At 36.7% G+C, this 21,157-nt stretch overlaps 1 protein-coding gene across 1 annotated transcript; it reads left to right on the top strand.

The window, feature by feature from the left end:
* The first annotated feature begins 255 nt into the window (after window positions 1-255).
* Window positions 256-20,387, top strand: PGAP1 (post-GPI attachment to proteins inositol deacylase 1). The gene is made up of 24 exons (XM_062498007.1): window positions 256-498; window positions 1,579-1,739; window positions 3,306-3,358; window positions 3,535-3,601; window positions 4,631-4,736; window positions 6,462-6,517; window positions 6,652-6,735; window positions 8,080-8,129; window positions 9,660-9,711; window positions 9,930-10,007; window positions 10,940-11,015; window positions 11,294-11,367; window positions 11,460-11,511; window positions 12,206-12,272; window positions 13,149-13,257; window positions 13,614-13,652; window positions 14,693-14,786; window positions 15,421-15,511; window positions 15,726-15,923; window positions 16,160-16,292; window positions 16,702-16,752; window positions 17,918-18,141; window positions 18,475-18,579; window positions 19,390-20,387. Exons 1-24 carry the CDS (start codon window positions 372-374, stop codon window positions 19,526-19,528), a joined length of 2,286 nt encoding a protein of 761 aa, XP_062353991.1. The 5' UTR covers window positions 256-371; the 3' UTR covers window positions 19,529-20,387.
* Window positions 20,388-21,157: the final 770 nt, after the last annotated feature.

Below are 21,157 nucleotides of genomic sequence, written 5' to 3'. Positions count from 1 at the left end.
TAATAAAATATTCATACAGTATTGCCCTGCATCCAGTTTTCTGTGGGAAAGTTCTCAGAAAGTCTCAGAAATTAAAATAAGCTTATTAATACAGGCTACACAGTATTTCCTTTTGAGCTGGATACTTCATATTAAGCACATTTTCATGAGATAGCAAGTAAATTTTTATTCAGTTTGTAAGCTTGTTGAGTTGATGCTAATTCATGTTGTCCTTGAAAGACCATAAATTAATTTGGGGGCGGGGGGGTTGGGGGTTAGTCTATAGCTAATAAGAATAGTTAAATATCAAATCTGTTTCTGATGTGTCTGATTGCTCTTTGCTGAAGGATCAAGAATTTGCACCGAGCAGTGTAGCAATAGTTGGGCATTCCATGGGTGGTCTTGTTGCAAGAGCATTGCTCACGCTGAAGAATTTTAAGCCTGAACTTATAAACCTCCTCATTACACAAGCCACACCTCACATTGCACCTGTAATGCCTTTAGACAAATATCTTACTGGTGAGTATTGCGTTTGTCTAATCCCACTCTTTTTCTTTATTGATCCTCTCAAGCTTTAATGGGGAGGTTCTTGCAAACTAACAGCAAAATGTGCTGCTTTATTTACTGTAATGAATCTGTTCCTTTGTTACTCAGGTAGTTGAGGGTGCCAGGGTTCTCAGAGAAAGTCAAGTGTCATACAAAATGGATTATGTGGACTTGAGTTTCTGTGTGAGGCCTGGAGCTCTCAGTAATTTGTAATTTAATCAGTTGCAGGGCATGTTACTAAATTTATAAGCTTTCTGGTGAATGATGTACCTCCTTTTTTTTTTTTTCTCTTTTTTTAAAACTTGACCTCTGTAATGACTTTTACCTTTTATCAATGAGATAGCGTTAGTTCTGTAGAAGGTGCTAAATTTAATGTTTTTCATACCCAAAGGTTGTAGAGATGAGAATATAACTATAGTTGTAATTAGATATTTTAAATAATTACAAAAAAGATCATATTTTCCCTCGCCTAAATAATTGTGGCATATAAATAAAGTATAATCATTGCACATGTATACATTTCCTGAAAAGCTAGATTTGATTAAACTCTACAGATTAAATATATGTTTAGTGATAATTGTGCTGCTACATGTAGATACTGAGGGAATTGGTGAAGGAATGGGAGCAGACATTAATTTTCATTATTCTCTGTGACACCCAAGAGGAATGGATTATCTTTAGCTGCTGGATTTGATTTACTGTGCTTGTATTAATTCTCCATCCTACAGCTGATTTCAGTGCAGTGCTTCTTCCTCACTGGCTGTTTCTGGACTTCAAGTACATCTGTGTCTGTCCTTCAGATAAACCTGTGGATTGCTACTCTAACCAAATATGTGCTCAGCTGATACAGAAAATGTATCTGTCTTTCCTAACTGCTACCTCCTTGGGTTAAAACAGTAATTTTCCTCTCTTACATGAATCAAGTGATAGTCAGAGCTCAAATATCTCCAGGGGTGCTTACAGAAGCTTCTAGTTAATGTTTATATAGGGGATTTTTTTGTATATCAAATAGGCTTATGGGAAAATTGTGATTGATTTTAATATATTTTATAGATTTTTATACAGCTGTAAACAATCATTGGATTCTAAAGGCCCAAGATTTAAGAAATTTAACTACCCTTTCTGTGGCGGGAGGATTCAGAGATTACCAAGTTCGTTCAGGACTGGCTTTTCTACCAAGATTGAGTCAACATGACAGTGCCTTATCTGTTGTGGTAAAAAAGCAAACTGTTTTTTCTGGTTTTGCATGGAACTGTGTTAGATAGTTATTTATGTAGTGCATGTATCAGTGTTTATATGGGCAGCATAGTGTAAATAAATATGAAAATACTGTATGTTAAATCACTAAATGGATACTTTGTGTTTATAAAATTGTAAATAGTTGATGTAGTCTAAATGAGCCTCCACTGGAGGAGTATGTGTGGCACTGATTGGAATCATCTATCACTTGGTACTGTTTCTTCTTACCACCTGCTTGCACTTCTTCAGTTCCAAAACTCAGGTTTTATTTCCCTGTGTTTTTGCAAGTATATGGAGAAAGGTGAATGTGCAGTATAGAAGTAGTGTTGTATTATAAAAGATGATGCCAGATGCTCTGGCATGGTACCTTTTTGTATTCGTTATTTTTCAAAGAATTAAGGAATAGAAAGGATGTAGAGGGTCATCAAGTCAAATTTACTGCTTTTTGAGGCATCTGTCCTTTCAAAATGAATCAAGGGTCATCAGAAAGTATTTAGATTTGTTCCATGCCCTCTCCGTCAACTTGTTCCCTACGTGGAGAAGCTGGAAAACACTCACAAGGAAGGGGAAAATTTGTAATTTCCAACTTCCATGTAGTGCAGAAGCCAGTTTTTATTGCCCTTCTTCTGACATCTGCTTAAAATGTTGTATGAAATAGCTGTCATTCCCTTGCTGTTTACCTCCCTGTGTGTTGTACAGAAAGCTGTCTATAAATAGGCTCAGCTCAGATCCTGCTAGGCTAAGAGGATTAACTCTGCATTCCCTTTGTCCTAGTAACCCTTCTCTGCATCTGCTCTACTTTCATTTCTCTTGAGTGTTGGTGGCCAGAATTTTGCATGAGATTTCCCGAGCAGTGGTACCAGTTATTTCTGTTTTTTGTTTGTTTTGTTTTGGAGGTTGTGTTGTGGTTGTTTTTGTTCAATTTGGGTTTTTCCTTCCCAATGATGCATTAATAGTTCATAGTTTATTTGAGTCATATTGAGCAATAGGCTGGTGAGCTCCATTTGTGGGAGGTTTTTTTTTATACTGTTAGTCCCTAAAATGTAATACATAAAATCAATTTAAACCAAGCAATAGCTTCAGACTGTCCAGTTCTTTCTCTGTGATGTTCTGATGGCTCTTTCTGTTGAGGACACTCTTGGTTTCTCAACAACAGCTTTCGTGGGCATGCTGCTATTCTCGTGTGCCAGGATCAGTTATTAAAATAGTAAGATTAGTCATAGGAGCAGTCTTGCAAAAAATTTTTGATAAGTTTCCTCCACTTAATTTTCTGCCCTTTCACCGTTGGTCTCTGCTATCTAACATACACAATTTGGTAATTTTTTTTTTTATAATTTCCATCTTGCACAGCTTCAGTGCTTGCAAGATTGGTGACTGAAGAAGTCATTCTGTTGTACCCTAAGCCCTGAAACTCTTAAGATAAAGGCTGTTCTTTTTAAAGAATTGTGGAAATATGTTTAGATAAGGAGGGGAAGGGTTTCCATATAATTTTAGAATGTTGAGTACTAACAAAAGCTTAACCTTTTTCTTCACCCGAACAGAGCTCAGCTGTGCCTAGAGCTTGGGCCTCAACTGACCATCTCTCCATAGTGTGGTAAGATAATGGAATAAAGGTTAATTGACTGACTGTGCATAGCTGTCTTCTCTACTCTTATCACTTTCTACCATAATTTAACTTCAGTTTAATACTATGGTGAAGTCTCTTCTGACCAGTTTTATCACCCTGGATCTTTCCTTTCTAGATTTAATTCTACTTACTCTGTCTTCTAGGTGCAAAGAATTGATCCTGGCTACCATTAGAGCTTTTTTTGATCTCATAGATGAAAACACAAGGCAGGTCTGTACATGTGATCTCTGTATATTTTCCTGTCACACTTTCTTCTACCATTCCAGAATGTTTAATCAGGAGAAGTATCTCCCTATTTTACAGAAAGCTATTTTTTGATTATTCTAAGTCACACTGAGAAAATAGTTTCCAGTTTGTATCAGTCACTGAAAAAGTCCCTTTGTGTTGTTTGACCAGAGTCAGAAATAACAAGGTGTTGGTTCAGTTTTCATTATTGGCTGCTTAATGCTTTATAGCTGAGCTGTGGGCTGAGCATTTCTTCATAAATGAGCAGGTTCAGTCGACCTTGCACCAGGATAACCAAATTTTGTTAGATCTGTAGCTGTAAATTTGACCTCACGATGTGTAGATAAGAGCAGAGCCCAAGACACAGAAGAGGAAGGATTTCAGGTGTTCCTTCTGAGGCTGTTTGAGACAGACTCCTCTAGTTTTTCATGTGTACTTATTTTTAATGTGCTACTTAGAGAGACAAAAAGAGGAATACAGTGTTTCTGCAGCACTGACTGTGCTAGAGTGTAAAACTTCTCAGAAATCAGTTGTAGTGGCCTCAGTTTTGGAAAGTGTAATAGATAAAAATTGATCCTGGAAGGCTTATTGGGAAAAAGCAAAACCAAACAAACAAAAATCCCAACCTCAAACAAAAGTTAATCCAAGTGTAGCTATACAGCTGGATATATGAACATGGATAAGCCTAAATGTGAGAATATTTCTTAAGCTCTGGCCTGAGTGTCATTTCAGGAAGAATGCATGTGTGTCTATAAAGTTTAATGGAATGGTTTCCTGGTGTTACTAGTAGATGAGAATGTAAAAGTTCTGAAAATTTTGGCTGTACATTATTATGTGTAGATTTTCTGTATTGCACTGATTGACTATTGATGGCACTTAGGGTATTGAATTCAGAACAGAAAGGGCTCAATGACTTCTAACGATCCACCAACAAAACTGTATTGCTAGATGTGCTAATGAGATGATCTTAAATCACTCACATTGGTAAAAGTTGATAATGTGCTGTTGTTTTAGATAACTGAGGATCCAAAGAAGAGAATGTCTGTACTGTATCACCATTTTGTGAGACACCCTGCAAAGATGTTTGAGGAAAATCCTGAAGCTTTTACAAACCTCACAGGTGTGCAGCAGTTTTCTTTTGAACAGGCTTCTGTGGTACTCTTTTGTTAATGGTTAATCTTCTCACTAACAAAGTTTCAGAGTACACTTTGTCCTCGTTCAGACATACTAAATCATTGTACAGGTTATAGACCTAAGCAATTTACTTGTATTTGGTTTTGATATTAAAGTGGTTAACAGGGGTAGGTGCAAAAATCTGTCACTTCTATATAGCTTGGATTCTGAGGAGTCCTATTTACACCAGGTTGTCCAGTAGAAAATCTCAGAAACTGGGAATTGCTGGATGTCGGAAGGGCAGTCTTATCTACAGTGGTTGCAAGGGGGATTGGATGGGTGTTGCAGAGCCATTGTAGTAGTTTTGTGCTACTCATGGAAATCCTGAATATTCTGATCTGCTTAATCAGTCATTTAGTTTTTCCCATGACATGGCAGGGTGAAATGAATCATTCACTAAGGGTTTCCTTGTGAAGTTCCTTCCTAAGGATGCAGAGTTAAAAGTGAGAGATTTTAACTGCATGGACTCTCAAGGTCTAAACACAACTTTTGTAGGGCACAGCTTTATTTTGCTGAAGTGCACTGAACCATTTTATACAAATCATTTTATTTCAGGAATTTTCTCAATGTAAGACACTGCAGAAGCACTAAAATAGCTTGTACTTTTAGTGTCCAGTTTTGGGCACCCTCTTACATGAAGGCATTTATGCACTGGCATCTCCTGAAATGAATATGGAGCAAAAGACCACCAAAATGGGCAGTTCCTGGAGCACAGGAAATGGGAGAAAGAGGCTGAGTACACTGAGGATTTTCACCCTAAAGAGAATGCTGAGGGGGATTATGTTGCTGTTTTCAACTACCTAATGAAGAACTGGAGAGAAGATGAAGTTAGATTTTTATCAGAGGTTCACAGTGGTTCAGGTTCACGGCTGGCAATAGAAATCGTCTTGTAACAGAAGACATTCTGATTAGGTATTAGGAAAAAATATTTCATCAGGAGGTGCTCAAACATTAGAACAGGTGCCCAGAGAGGTTGTGAAACTGATGTTTTGGGAGGGTTGCCCTTTTTTTTGTGTCAGCTTTTAGCAACAAGAAAAAATGGTTTAAATTGGATTTCATGTTTGTGTCTTCCTATTCTTGGTGACCTCTTGACGTTTAGCTGAATTTCTGTCATGAACTTGTTACTCTCCTTAAATGGAAGAAAGATACCTCTTTGCATGAAAATTGGCATTGTTTGTATTCTGATCTCTTCATTATTGTCTTACTCTTTTTGCCTAGCCATACCTTTAAACTGATCCTGTTCTTTGTGTGTTACTCCCTTGGCTGATGTTTTTCTGCATGAGTTTCTGTATTAGCATTCTTAAAAAGCTGACAGGAACAAAGACTGAGGCTGTTTCTAATGTTGCCTTATCGTTAATCAGTCACCCTATAGTTACATGAATATACTTGATTGATTTGTTTTGTTGCCTTTGTTTTGTTTCAAGATCCACGGGATTTTAATTTTGCTATTAATGTTTAGTAACACAATCCTAGGGCTTTGTTTCCTGTGTAGCTGAGGATAACTGTTGCATGTAATTCTAAGCAGTAGCAATCCTCAGTGTTGATTAAAGCCCATGAAGTTTACATCTGTGTACAGATAGGAAATGAGGCCTTGGTGATCAGTAAAATACTAGATTTTGGATGTAAGGACAATTGTTCCTGTGGTGCAGCATACTAAAATATTTATTTTTAGGAGCTTTTGTATGGATTACAGTCGAAGGCTCAAAATGGACTTATTCAGTTTACAATGTAAGTAATTTTTTCCCCCATTGTGTTTTTATGTTTGTTTTTGTGTTTTTGTTTTGGTTGTTTTGTTGGGGGAGGGGGTTTGCTTTTTGTTGTTTTTTTTTTTTTTTTAAACTAATGATTTTTTTTTTTTTAAGGATTCTGATGGAAAATATTTTGCATTTCCTCTTGCAAGCCACAGAAAAGCATACAGTCATGTTTACTGTGAAAATAGTATGTTGGTGAGAAAATACTTCTTTAATGTCTGGAGTTTTTTATAAAGATGTGTTTTTAAAATTTCCATTTGCTGCAGTTTTAAGACAGCTAATGAGCTGCTGTTGAAATTGCTGCTATCCATTTACAACCACAGCCTAATGCATGTCAGAGGTACTACCTGTTTTAGCATGTCACACTTATTATTCAAGATCTGAAACCTTCAATGCCACCTGAACCTCAGATGTTTTCTTTCTGACTCTTCTGGTTAGCTCTGCATTACTGTGTTCCTTCAATTCAGTGCCATTCTGTATTGATGGTTTTGCAGGAAGAAGGTGTTTTTGGTGCTGCTGTATTTTTGCCATACTTCTAATTTGGGAAAGCTGTTTATAGGTTTGCTTTCCCATAATAAAATCTAAGTGAGCCTGAAAGGCTACAGAGATCTTTCACTAAGCAGGGAAAGTGAATGGAAGACAGATGAGGAGACGGCATCATCTCATTTGTCTCCTATGGAGAGGAAACACCATAATGTGCATTTCTTGTATTTATAGCTTGAGACACATACATTCAGCCAATTTTTTTTTTCAGTTTTTTATACAAGAATTAATTTAATCTCTTGGCAAACTGAAGATGGATTAAATACACTTTTCAGAATCATGCATTTTACATTAGTGGCAAGAAAATTGAGATGCTTTCCTGTTTCACCCTGCCTGTCCCTGTTGCCACTCCTCCCCTTGCCAAAGATGGCATTCATACCACCATTGTGAACAGCAGCTGTCTGTGCTTGGTGCTTTTCTAATTGACCTTCTCAGTGGCACCTTCAGTGTTTACTGTATGTTGTGATCTTTGCTGTGCTTACAGGGGATGACTTTTGCCCTTCTTGTCATGTCTGAAACACAGGCCTAGTACAGCTTGAGAGGAGGAGGGAGGTACAAAACAAATGTCTGAGACCTGCCTCACTATCGCTTCAGAGCACTTAAATTCTCAAGGGACAGAGCAGTAAAACATTAAATATCTAAAGTATTCCTCTACTGCTTAAAAGAGTACCTTGAGATGCTTCTTTTAATTAGAAGAGGTTAAATGTGATATGTAAGATAGATATTTTTAAAGAGCAATTATGAAAACTTGTTTGCTTAATCTTATATTTATTCATACAAAGGGTGGAAAATTGAAGTTATTTTAAATAGTTCCTAGAAACCCCCATCATTCACTCTAAAGCTTCACCTTTCCTATAATTGCAAAATTACGATATCAGTTCTTTAATTATCATCAGTTTTAACTCCTGCATTGTTTGAAGTAATCAGTATTTTTAATATATTTATAAATGCAATCACACATAGGTCATGTAGTATTTTATGGTATTGACTTTACAGGACACAAGTAGCTGGATTTATGGCTGCATGAACACTAATTCATCAATGTGGTGAGTATGAACTGTTCCTGTTCTTTATTCAAAAGGGCTTTGTGAGACTGTGCTTGAATTTAAAGCATATAAATTATCCTTGGTATGAAAGGACTGGGAAGTAAAATTGTTCTTGTAAATAATTCATGCTTTCTGTATCACCAGGAAAGCAGGAAAGAATATCTTTTCTTAAAAAAGGTGATATTCTTCTTCATGGAGTTGTATTTTTGTCCGTCATAGCAAGAGCTGGAGAGGGACCTTTCACAAGGGCATGAGGTGACAGAGCAATGGGCAGTGGCTTTAAACTGAAAGGGCAGATGTAGATTGGATATTAGGGAGAAGTTGTTCACTGTGAGGTGCTGAGGCATCAGAGCAGCTCCCCCACAGAGGTTGTGGATGTCCCATTCTTGGTGATGTTCCAAGCCAGGTTGGATGGGGTCCTGAGTAGCCTGGTTTGGTAGAGGATGTCCCTGACCATGGCAGAGCTGTTGGAACTAGATGGAACCAGACTTTTCAACCCAAACCACTCTGTCATTCTGTTTTTTAAGAATCCTGTGACAAAAGACATCAAATGTCACACAGAGCCTTCAAAAGAGTGGATTAATGCATCTCTTTTTTTTCTTATTTCAAAATTGCTACTGTCATATGAAAAGTATTTAGAAGGGTGGGTGGTTTAATGGTTATTTGTTATGACAGTCATTGCAAAATGGATTTAAAACATTGTCTTAGCTTACATTTGTAAAATAAACTCGAAGCAAATTCAATCTACCCTTCAAATTAGGGAAAGCTTCCAGGCAAAATTGAATTAGGGGAGTGTTTATCCGTTATGGGATCACTGAGGTGTACAATCAGAGTCTGGCCTCCAGCAGATAGCCAGATGTCACAATTACTCTTTCCTGATCCAAGAAGTTGGCTGTTACACCTTTTTATAACCTTTGATCAGCATGGAAGTGCATGTTAGCCTAGTTCAGGACTACTGCTTAAACCTCTTCTAATAATAGTGGGTTTGCTGTGGGCTGTGTCCTGAGGTCATGAACACTATTTAGAAAAAAAGCAGTAGCCTGACATTCAGAATATCAAAACTTGGAGTGACCACATGGATATGTTTGCAGTTCAGTGTGTGAACACATTTTAGAACTGCTGCAAAGTCTTTTTAACAGCTAACAAATTTTTTTATTTATGTGGTCTATTTTAGATATTTCCATAGGAAAATATGTGCTTTTGATGTTTAACAGATGCTAATAAAACTGCATGAGAATTCAATGCTAGTGCAGTTTTGGCTCATGAAAAGTTTTTATTTTGTGTCTGAAGTTGCCTGGCTAACACATGCTGTATGAGAGAGTTGGAGCTTTGCTTGGCTTGGTTTTGCACAAACAAGATTTGCACTCTCTGAAATTAGTGTCGTTTGATAAACTGCTGTGGTAGCAGTATACACAAATTTCTTCTCAATTTAAAATGTTAATTCAGAGAGAGAAGCTGGTATATTAATCCACTGCCATTCTGCTGGGCTTGCATAATAACTATGCTCATCCTTTGCATGAATTTTGACAGCCTGGAAGCTGCTGATTTATCCTGGAAAGCTGAGTTACTTCCAACCACCAAGGTAAGTGTGTACCTAACTTGCAGGAGGGAAGGGTGTTTTAGGGGGTGGTTGCAAGTGAGAGGAGAAGGAGCTGTTCTGTTTGGAGCTTTGGAACAGGTTGTATTCCACAGGAAGAGGGTACAAGAAGCAGAGAATTGGGAGCTGGCAAGGGGAAAGCTAAGGGGTGCATTCATGGTGGCTCTTCTTTCTTTCTTTTTCTTTTTTCCTTCCTTTTTAAGGTTGTCATGCTGAAACTTCTGGACTATCCTTCTTTGTCCCACATTGTCATTCAGGTACCACCTGCAGCTGGCAAGAAGGTAAAATAATATGACATTCAGGAATTGCTTGTTCAGTGTGCTCATAACTTTCAGGTGCTATGATAGGAGGAAAAGGAAGTATATTAAATATGTACTAAGTTACTTTGAGAAACCATAGACCCACACTGTAGTTTGGGTTTGAAAGTAGCTTTTGTTAGCTTCTGTAAGCTCAGAAACACTTTGATAAAATACCAAACAGCAAGGCATGAATAGCACTTGAAACGTGTACAAAGCCACAGTTCTCCAGTCAGTTCTTTGAGTTCTTGTTGGAGATTCTAATGGTAATCTTCTGTGTTTTTCTTTATACTGTGACTGTTTCCCTTAATGTTCATACCTTTGAACTGTCATTTCTCTTACCCAGGATAGCAGAGACTACAGATTATTGAGGGCACCACACCTGGATTCTGTGAAACATAGGTCATAGAGCTCTGCAAGCTCTTAAACCACAAATGTTGTAGTAGACTGAGTTGTGCAGAGTTTAAGAGTTTGAATCTCACAAATGAGATGGATATCTTTGCATCAAGGGCTCTCAGGATCCCAGTAAGAGGGACATTTGCAGGCTTAGTGTGTTACCCATCTGGCTTTGGCAGACCTTTCCAGTCAGTCCTGGAAATGACAGAATACTGAATTAGAATTTCCAGTCTAATCAGATCTGACATTTCTTTCTGTGGCACAAATAAGTGTCTCTGAGTCTGTGGTATAATAACCCATGAGCCAAGAAACTGTTCACAGCACAAGTGAGTGTGATGTTCTTCTCTTGGTGTATCTTCAGACAGTTGTGACAGAGGCATCTTGCAGTAAATTAGTAATGCACATTGTTCAGGGTAAGCAAAGACAGAGGAGTGATCACTTGGGAAATGTAATTTGGCAAATATAAAGGCTTTCTAGTTTTGTGCTTGGTTTAAATCTGTTTTTAATATCCTCAATTGCAGTATACTTTGGGCTGTGAATTCTTCAAAGAGGATTCCAGAACAGTACAGCTCCCTGTAACACCTCTTTTTTCATTTGGTAAGTATAGCATATTGCTTTTGGAAAAAAATGGAAAGCTAATGTAACAAACCTTTGGATAATAAATTTGCCTAAAAATACCAGGTTGGTAAGTTTTTGAGGGTTGTTCTTCACGAAAGCTGACACTGCTTTTGTTAGTAACAAAGAAATAAGAAACATGGGGGTTTAGACTAACAGATAAGAAAATATATAATTCCTGTGGAAAAGAAATGATCTGAAAATGTAGTGAGTTCTCAGATGAAATTATCTAATAAATGAAAATATTACGTCCTTTACAGGGCTTTCTTCAAGCACAATTCTCTTAAATTCAACTGGTTTACTTTACCATGTACAGCTCCAGCACTTCAACCAAGTAAGAATGCTGCGTACATTTTTAAGGTAATGTAACCACTGTTTGTCTGGAGAAAAGTGAGTGACTTTTGGTTTTTTTTTTTTGTGTTCTAGATATATCAAGCTTTCAAAATTTATATAGATGGCCGCTGCCAGTCACTCAAAGGTAAATAGAAGTCTTATAAGCTACATATTTATTAAAAAAAATTGAAAATTTGTAGAAACTTAAGTCTTCTTATGCAGTGGAGTTTAGACAATACTGTTATAATCTGTTCAAATGTGTCTGCTGATATCTCTCACTTCCCACTTTAGAAGGGACTGATCAACAAAAATGAGGCATTAGTCCCTTAATATTTCTTTTTGTTACTTTCCAGCAAATGGAAATTGAATTTCCCTTATATCAGGATTCTGCCTGATATTGAAAGTGTTTCTCAAGAAAAGCACATTTGGCTAGGATTTTTATTTGCTGATAGTGGCACTCAAATTTGAATGTTGACCTACATAAACAGGATAGGTTGCTAAAGGGCTGTGTTTCAAACAAAAGAAAGTGATGGATTTTATTAGACTGAGCTTTTGTTTCATACTGAAAAGCAGAACTCTTCCCATAACTGTTCTTCCTTTAAACATTGACCTCTCACTGTTTTGTCCTGTAACAGCCTGAGTTTAAAAATGTCATTTTTGTTTGCTGCTAACTACTCTGATCTGCAGTGCAGTGTCACTGGCAATGTGACTGCAAGCCCAACGATTCTGTGTAGTTATCTGTATGCCACCTTTGTTTTGCTGGCCCTGTAGCTTTTAGAGACAGTTGGCACATCTGGTTCTTCATTAAGTTTATATGTTTTAATGCTGTTCCATTTCAGAAAGAAAACCTAGTGTTTACAGACTTCATATCCCCTGGTCATATGAAGACTCAATAACTGTAGCAAAGTAAGGATTTAACAATTAATAACTTCTTGATATGTTTTTTGAAAAATATTTGTGTCCTGTTGTGGTAATACTTCTGATGTGAGACAGTTTCTTCAGTTCTAAGTGTTTAACTTCGGCATTTTTTCCCTCATTTACCTTTCTGCCCTTTTTGACAAAGTTGTTTTGACTTTTCTTAGAATAAGAATACCTAGTAATCATTTGCTTAATGGTTCTCATCAGTTTTCTTGAAAATTGGAAGTCAAATATGCTGGTATGAAATTCTCAGGATAATCACTGACCCTCTCATAAGTGGAGAACAGTGGCTGCTCTGGGTGCTGGCTTCCTCCTGGAAGCCAGGGTTTGCATCACACAGCAGTCCTATGTTTGCTTCAGCTGCATAGTCCTGACAAAATCAAACGATACAGCTTGAAATATATTTTGTCACTTATGCATTTGAACAACCAGACTGTATTTTAGATGGTAGGAAAACTGTATTTCTAGCTTATTTTAGAAATCGTAAGAATACCTCACAATTTCCAACCCCATGTTTTCCAGCAACATAATACTTGCAGGAGACAGAATTGTGTTCTTCACGATCTGTTCTTCCTACCCTGGCACTCAGCATATTTGCATGCTCTATGAGGCAGTGTGTTCACTGAATTTGTCTTCTTTCCTTAGTGCCATGTCCCTCAATAGTTCAGAGGAGAGGGAATTGAGGATGTTACGTAGCTCTTTGTGACAGGCTAAACAAGTTCCTTAACCATTTTGCTCATCACAGCTTGTGGTGACACTTGGTGTGGTAGATCTGCTTTGTGTGCACTTGTTGAAGACTGAGATATGTTTGGTTTCTCTGCTTGGTTTTAAGGATAGCAGTGACCGTGTAAATTGCTGTTTCAGAGTTCCATCTCTTGCTGAGATTTCTGCCAAACTGCACATTGCTCAGCCTCACAACGACAGCAGCCTTCCAGAGTTAATCATCTACTCTTCCACAGACTGTCAGTATGAAGTGAGTAAACAGTTTTATTTTATAGCTAGTTTGCATTGCTGGATAATTTTTGCATAATTCAGTCCTTTAAACCGTAGCTAATTAATCTAAATAGATATTAAGCAAATCTGAAGGTGGGCTGTTTGGCCTTTTTGACATATGGTGTGTGTTACAAGTATTTTGCATCAGCTGGATTAGTATTGAAAGTTGGACTTTAAAACTTTAAAGCATTTGCTTTTAATTGTTAATAGTAAGGTGTTATACATTTTAGTTGTGGGATTGCTGTATTCTAAACCATAAGTTTGCTTCTTAAAAATTAAAGTATTTTGTTTGTATGCTTACCATTGTATGAAACAATATATATATATTTTTTCAAGGTAATTCTCAAGACATCACTCCTACAGGTTCTTGGGCAGGTAAGAAAAGCTAATACTCAATTGTTTTTTTTATGTCAGTAGCATCTATAGAAATTTTTACTTCCTCCCTTCCTTACTGTGGCACTTCAGATTCCTTCTTGATGCCAAGAGGAGCACTATTCAGTGATCATTTTGCACCATTGTCCCTTGGCAAGGATCCCTCCCGGATGAATGTCAGACCCTGCTCCTTGGAGGAGCAGAAAAGCTCTCTAGATCTAAAGAGCTGCTGTAAACGTGGAGCATGTGGCTTTGTGGTGAGCTCAATATCTGTAGGTCACTTTAACTTTCTTGCTTGATGAGTCAGTGGTGTTAAAACTTTAAAATACATTTGGCATCAATTAGGCTGGAGGGAAAAGTAAGTCCATATGCTCCTTTTCAACAATTCTTTGGTTATCAATGAAGAATACATGGGCATCAGTAAAAATAGACTGGCCATCTGCAGTTCTCTTGATATAAGGAGTAATTAATTTGCAAGCACCTGTGTGTAGTGCTGGAATAAAACTGGCAAGGTTCTCTACGTGACTGTTGCATTTAGAGGAAAGATTTTTCATTTAGTTTTTATTTTACAAGAATTTATAGGCTATTGGTATATAAATTATGACTTGGGAGAGTGGAGGCCAATTAATGCATGCTTATAATGATTTCCAAAAGGTTTTTTGCCCAAAAGCATATATAACTATATGCAGATTTTGCTTGGAAAGTGGCCTTTAAATTGCTTTAAACTTACTTTACTGAAATATGATACTTGATTTTTTTTTCATACTTGTCTTAACTGGAAAAAAATCCTGTTTGTTTCTAATTTGATCATTTATCCAAACCTGTTTCATTAGCTGCTTGTGAGAGATTCTAGTATTTTCCATCTATAACATTAACCGCTTTTGGAGATTATCAAATGCACATTAAAATGAGAAACTGGATCTTTTAAGAAAGATTTTCTAATCTCATTATCATTCTGGCTTCATGATAATAATTGTGTATGTGTTTTTACAATATATTTTTATAGATAGAAATGATGTTATCCCTTTATCCTTGTCTTTCAGATAGTAAGATTCCATGCTGGTGCTTTTCCAGTCTATATTGTTTCTAATATTCTTCTTACTTATGGAGGACAACTGAGCACACTGAGATCAACAGGTAGCTTTCTAAAAATCTGCATATTTTCTGTAACAAGTGTTTTTAGAGAAATTGCTTACTGAATTTACTGATGAAAGATTAGCTAGATGTGAAATTTTAACTTATGGAAATACTTGGATCTGTGCTCTTCATTTTCATTTTTCCTTGGCTGGTAGTTCTTCAAGGTTGTGTTGTAGCAAAATATTTCCTTATTAATTTTAATTGCAGTCCCTTCTCTGTGAAATACTGGTATTGAACAGTACTTTAGAATTATCAGAAGCCTACTTAAAATATGCGTAAAAGTTAAAAATACATTGTTAATGTGCAGAAAATGCTGTTTCTTGCAGGAAGATGAGATTTGCATAACAGCTTTGAGCCGTGTCTTCAGACAAAATGCGTTTTCATTAGAATTCAAGGGGTGTTTGTAACAAACTGCTTAATGTCTCTAGAAGTTCATGTGCCATATGACCTTAATGTGGGTGACCCAGTGGAGAAGGGTGGTGAAGTGTGCGGCCTTGCAGGACTCTTCCAAGACATGGTTATCTTGTTTTCAAGTCAACTCACCATTGTCTGAATTTATATTTTGTTGTGGATGATCTTTGTTAAAGTTCATGACTTGACAGTAACTAGAGATGCTCTCTGTTCTTGATTCTAGGCCAGTGTTCAGACTTCTCACTTGAACTAGTTAGGACAGCAAAGCCCTACAAAGTAGAGCCTCTTATATGCATTGTTGTGTTTCTGCAGGGGTGAGTTTGCATCATTTATTTGTTTAAAGCTGTTTCCAAAACAGAAGTTTCAGTAAAACTGTTGCTGGGGAGGTATATAATTTTATCTGTAGTCGCTGTAAACACCTGACTGTTATTTTGATTTAAAGACTGTAGTAGAAGGAATGGTTGATAGATACCTAACTGTAAGAGCAATTGGAAGTGATAAATAATACTGCTTTCATGTTTTTGGCAGGTTTAACTGGTTTAGAGAGATATGGGAATCACTCTCACTACCAGAGGTGGATGCTGCTGTACTGAGTAGTCAGGATGCATGGTTCCCTCTTGTGTCCCTGATTCTATTTCTTTTTGGGACAGGCATTGCCTATTGGAGTGGAGTATTTTTCTCTACATCTCTGAGACTCTTCTCTTCATTATGGTTAACTCTGATTAGGTAAAACAATGTGATGCTATATAATTATGTTCTTCTAGATGACAATGATCCTTGACCCTGACAGTTGGGTTTTTTTGTTTGTTTGCTTCTGTGTGAATGCTTGGGCAAGATTGAATTTTGGGCAGATTGAATTTATACATGATTTTAGACATGTGGATTTGAAAGCAAGTAGAAATTGATGTCTGGGAAGAAGTACAGCACGAGTTTTGTTTCTGTATTTTTTTTTTTTTTTTTAGACCTACTGAACTTCAAAAAGATAAGTTGATTACACCCAGAAGACTCTGTGGGATGATGTCTCTTGCTTTGGTTAGCTGGACCACTTGTGGTGCATTTGCTGTACTCATTATTTATCTTCAATACTTGTTCAAGGTACTGAAAGGCTAAACATTTTGTATTTTTAACTGAATTGAAAATTTTAGATGCTTTGAATTAACCCCAGGTTAAGAACAAAATTCCAAATTGCCTTTTTTCATCCATGAAATAAATATTTTTATTCTCATACTTGAAGCAGGTGTTTCTAATTTATCGGTGTCATAATCCTGTAATTTGTAGAATTTTTCCTCTTCTTTTGTTAATGCTTCTTACAAAGAAATGTGTAGTCCCACAAGCACACTAAAACAATTCAGATAATTGAAAAATTTTAACTTCTAACCAGGTAATATTATAAAAACAAAGTCTAATAGCTCCCTTGGAGAGTAAGGAGTTGTCAGTTTATTCTCCTATACTACAGCATTTGTGTGAAGAATCCTTACTAAACAAGCAACTGCTTGTCTTACAGGTTGTAAAACTGCATGTGGCTGTAAGAGCAGAGCAGAACATGCACAACAGGGTGAGTCTGTTTCCTGCTTCTGTTCCAAACTGTGCCCAAAAATTGTTTGGCAAACTTCTGCCTTGGTACTCTCAGGCTGTGCTGCAGTGACTGGGTAGCTGTAGTTCACTTGCTGCATATATGATGTGAAAGAGCAGCCAGGCCATGAGCAGCCAGCTCCACCACACATGACTGCTGTTTGAAGTTTCTGCAGTGTGAACGTGTCATCTAAGAAGAAAACTCTGTCTCTGAATACACACAGAGATAACAGGGTTTGTCTGAATTTTGGTATTTGATTATGCATGGCATATCTTGAAGAAATGAAATTTATAGGTGATAATCTATACTGCAGGTAAAACTGTATTTTTCTAGAGAGGTTGCATGTGGAGTTCAAGGTTCTTTTAGTCCAGACATGACAAATAGGATGTATTAGATGAGTATAGACTGAGACTGCAGTAAATAGGGAGCTGTTTAAAACGCAGTGAAGAAGTGTTGGGTTTCACGCAGTATGAAGTTTGTTTTCTGGATTACTTTAAGGTATAGGACCAATGATGTAAGCAGGTGTGGATAACAGCATATGATTAACTACCTGCTCTTTTTTGCAACCATAGAACAAAGCAGTCTGACAGAAAAAGTTGAAAGTTGTCTTTGCATTTCTTTGGGTGGATTGTTCATGTGTTTAGTTGAAAATCCTCTCCTTTCATCTCTGTATAATTTTTTGTTTCATTTGTGGGGTTTTTTCTGTCATTGGAAGTTAGTGACTGCCAACTCATTTGTTTGTCTTTGCTACTTATTCCTATGCATAAAATGTTACTCCCAGTTTCATTATTTCCTATGTCTTTCCTGTGAATGATCATCTGTGATTTTTTCACCCCATGCTTTATTACTCCTTTTATTTTGTTCTTCCCCCTTCCAGGAACTCCTTTTCATTTGTGTCAGGGCATCTACAATCTCCATTATTTTCTTCCATAGACATAAAATTATTAGTGTACAAGAATTTTCTGATTAAATTTAGGTACTTTAAAATTGAACTATTGAACTTTGCTTTTGAGGCATAAATTGCAAATTTTCTTCCTAAATGGTGGCTGGTGTGATACCGTTAGGATATTTTTCCCCTCCTCTTTCCCCAGCATGGGTACTTACAAGCCTGTGCACGTTTTTTGTGACCTCTATCTTTCATTTCCAGGATTCAGGCCACTCAAAAGAAACTTCACAGAACTCCAGTACACACACAGTCAAAGCCCAGGGTTCAGTGGACAGCATTCCAGAAACAACACAGTCTCCTTCCAACAGTAAAACACTTGCTGAAGCTGTGAGCACTCTTAAGATGCACATTGCAATCCTTAATTTATTCACGTGGATTGTGCTGCTCAACTTGCCATCTTTAATTTATTGGTTAAAAAATCTCAGGTAAATTCTTAAGTTGACACTAAGGTGGAAGAAAGTTACAGGAACCTTTGAAGATAATAGAAGTCATAAATGTTTGATTCTTTGCCTTATTAGTTATCACAGAGTTTTAAAGACTTGTGTTAGTTATTGTTGTTTTCTCTTGTGTTTGTATTGTGGTGTAAATAGGTGTCAAGTGGGTAAGTGATATGTTGAAGAAAGTAGTGTTTCATAAAGGATTTAAAATCAGGATGGGATGCCATATAGATTTAATGTATATTTTTTGTCATCAACATATGGATATTTTTTGGCAGCCTGGTTTATAAGTGATGTGCTTTGTAAACCATTTCTTTGCAGGTACAGTGTTAGACTTGATCCTGATCCCTGTAGATCCACAGCTATTATCCTCATATGCATTTTAGAAATTGTAATGAATTCAAGTACTTCTGAAGTGAAATCAAGGTACTGTAGCCCAGTCTCTAGCTTTGCTTTCCTGCTTTTTTGTGAATTACCATTTGTGTGGTAAAACTTAATTTGTGCTGTAATTGTTCAGCCTCTATAGAGATTAATGAACTCATGGTTATGTCTAAAAGATGAGCTAAAATGTGTGCAAAGTACCTCTAGTTCAGCTAAGAGGAAAAAATCCTTTGTATTTGCCACATGGAAATAAATGAAGTATGTGCTGTGTAAGCAGTTGGCTGCATAACAACTTCTTGAAATGTGACTTTTTAACTCGTGATTCTTTGAATCCTTTCGAGTGTCACCGAATCCAGATACATTGAACAATTATTGTCAGTCAGTTACAAGGAAAAGGGAATTCTAAAGGATTGTAGTTATGTTCTTGTAGCTCCCCTTATGGGAATCGAAATACATGATCCCTACTGAATTAAGAAGTTCTGAGAATTTTGTTTTGCTGACAGAATATTTCTTGTTGAGATGTGAAATTAGTCAATGCCTCATGAATGACAATCACTAATAGCAAATGTCATTTATCCTCTTGACCAATACCTGTTATCTCAAGTGATCTAAACCAGTCTTCCTATGTTACAGAGAACAAATTTCTAAATTAATATAATATTTTTAATGACATTAACCTTTTTGAATAATCTCTTGCTTATGCATCAATTTTTATGGCCTATTAGACCTAGTTGTTCAGTTTTAAAGATGAACAAAGCATTGAAATATAAATTACTGTACAAAGGAGAATGAAATTTGCATACTTTCTGCATATCTGGCTACAAAATGGTAATTTTTTTCTTTGTTTTCTTACAGTAAACTCTTGAAGATTGCAGCCAAAGTTCCACTCCCTTTGTCTGTTGCAGTGCTGGCCTTTGGACGGATGCATTTATACAGAGTCCCACACTTTGTAACCTTTTCTCTTCTTCTACATGTGCTGTGCTGTTTTGTGTAATGTTCATTCTATATAGGACTTATATAGGACACTGCACCCTGGAAACTTAACGCTGGAGATGGGAAAAATTGCAACACAGAAATGCCTAAATTAATATGATCAGTAGTTTACATTATGTGGGAAAGTGGACAGAACTGTGAATACTTTACAAAAAATTAATGGTTTTATTCATGTTGCTAAGAAAACTTTTCTGGTGTTTATTTCATGTCTCTGAAAATGGAGTGGTTTAACTGTGTGTAAGCACATGACTCATATCAGTGCAGCATCGCAATATTCTGCCTTGTAGACACTTTGGTATTTCACTATACTGCTTTGTGAAAATGGACCTTTTTTTACTCACTGTGCCATGCAGTGTCTGTGTTCTGAACTTGCATCTCTTGCAAGTCTAAAGTATGCTGGTTAAAACTCAATGCATTTCAAGCACACTGTGACTATCACAAAAACCACACAGCCAAGTATACTTTGAATTATTTTATGTTACATTCAAAAGCTGCCACATTTGTGTCTAGACAAACTAGAATGTACTGCTTATATAGAACTGTTACTTATATCATTTGTTCAATCAGTGTGAGTTGAATATTTGTGAGATTATTGCAAGACTTACACATTTTACTTTTTGTGAGAGTGAGAAAACAACAGTATTCTATGTAGCTTTCTATTCAGGAAGGATACCAGCAGATTCATAAACAATTTGCTGTAATGTTGTTTTAAAACATTGTCAGTTTTCTCTGGAATTTTGAAATTAATCTTTGGACTTTGTCCATATGTAAAAGCTAACAAACATTGAGATATGGTGTGAGTTAACAGTACAGTTGCTGCACTCGAAGTAGACAAAGCAGGCTTTTTTCCTGTTGTAAAAAGAGAATCAACCACCTCCTAATAAAAGCCAATACATAAAATGAATATGGAATGGTTACAAACCTGCAAACTCCTGTCCTGCCATACAGTGCTAACTTCTGCATGTGGGCAAACTCAGTAATAGTGGAAAATACTGACCATAATTATTAGCTCTGTATAAATTTTATCTTAGTGCCTAGATGCTACAGTGACTGCCGTTTATAAATAAAGCATACAATAGCTATGTGTAAGGAATTCTGCCCCCTGGCCATGTGTTTTGCCAACAGAAAAAATCTCAGCAGTCCTTAGATTTAAATGATGTATTGAATCTATGTAGAGATGAGCTTACTACTTGCTTCTGTGTTAGCTGTCTCTGCTGTGTCTGAGATACCTGTTACCTTCATCTGGAGATACTAGACCAGCTCAATCATCTTACAGGAATACCAAGAGGAAATCTGCTGCTCACAGTCAATCAAGTATACTCTTCATACAGTAGTACAGCCAGCCTGGCCCATTAATTCCATCATATCTTAATAATCTTGCCTAAAGTGCCTCATTTATTTCTAACGTGTTGCTAGAGTCAATTCCTTTGAGCTGGCTGGAAAGATTTAATTCACACAGTGACTTTCCAAAATAAAGGACAAACGTGAAGAAAGTCACGTGTGTTTTATTTGCTTACATCCAAGTCAGCAGTTCAAGTTATTAGTAAGTCATTAAAAGTGCTGTAAATGAGTAAGGGTATTGTAGTTAGCCAAACCACTGTCACTGTTATCAGTAATCTGTGTGCTGGTA

The sequence above is a fragment of the Cinclus cinclus genome, chromosome 9, assembly GCF_963662255.1.
Source record: "Cinclus cinclus chromosome 9, bCinCin1.1, whole genome shotgun sequence".
In the NCBI taxonomy this organism is placed as follows: domain Eukaryota; kingdom Metazoa; phylum Chordata; class Aves; order Passeriformes; family Cinclidae; genus Cinclus; species Cinclus cinclus.
This window is presented reverse-complemented; position numbering and strand designations above follow the sequence as displayed.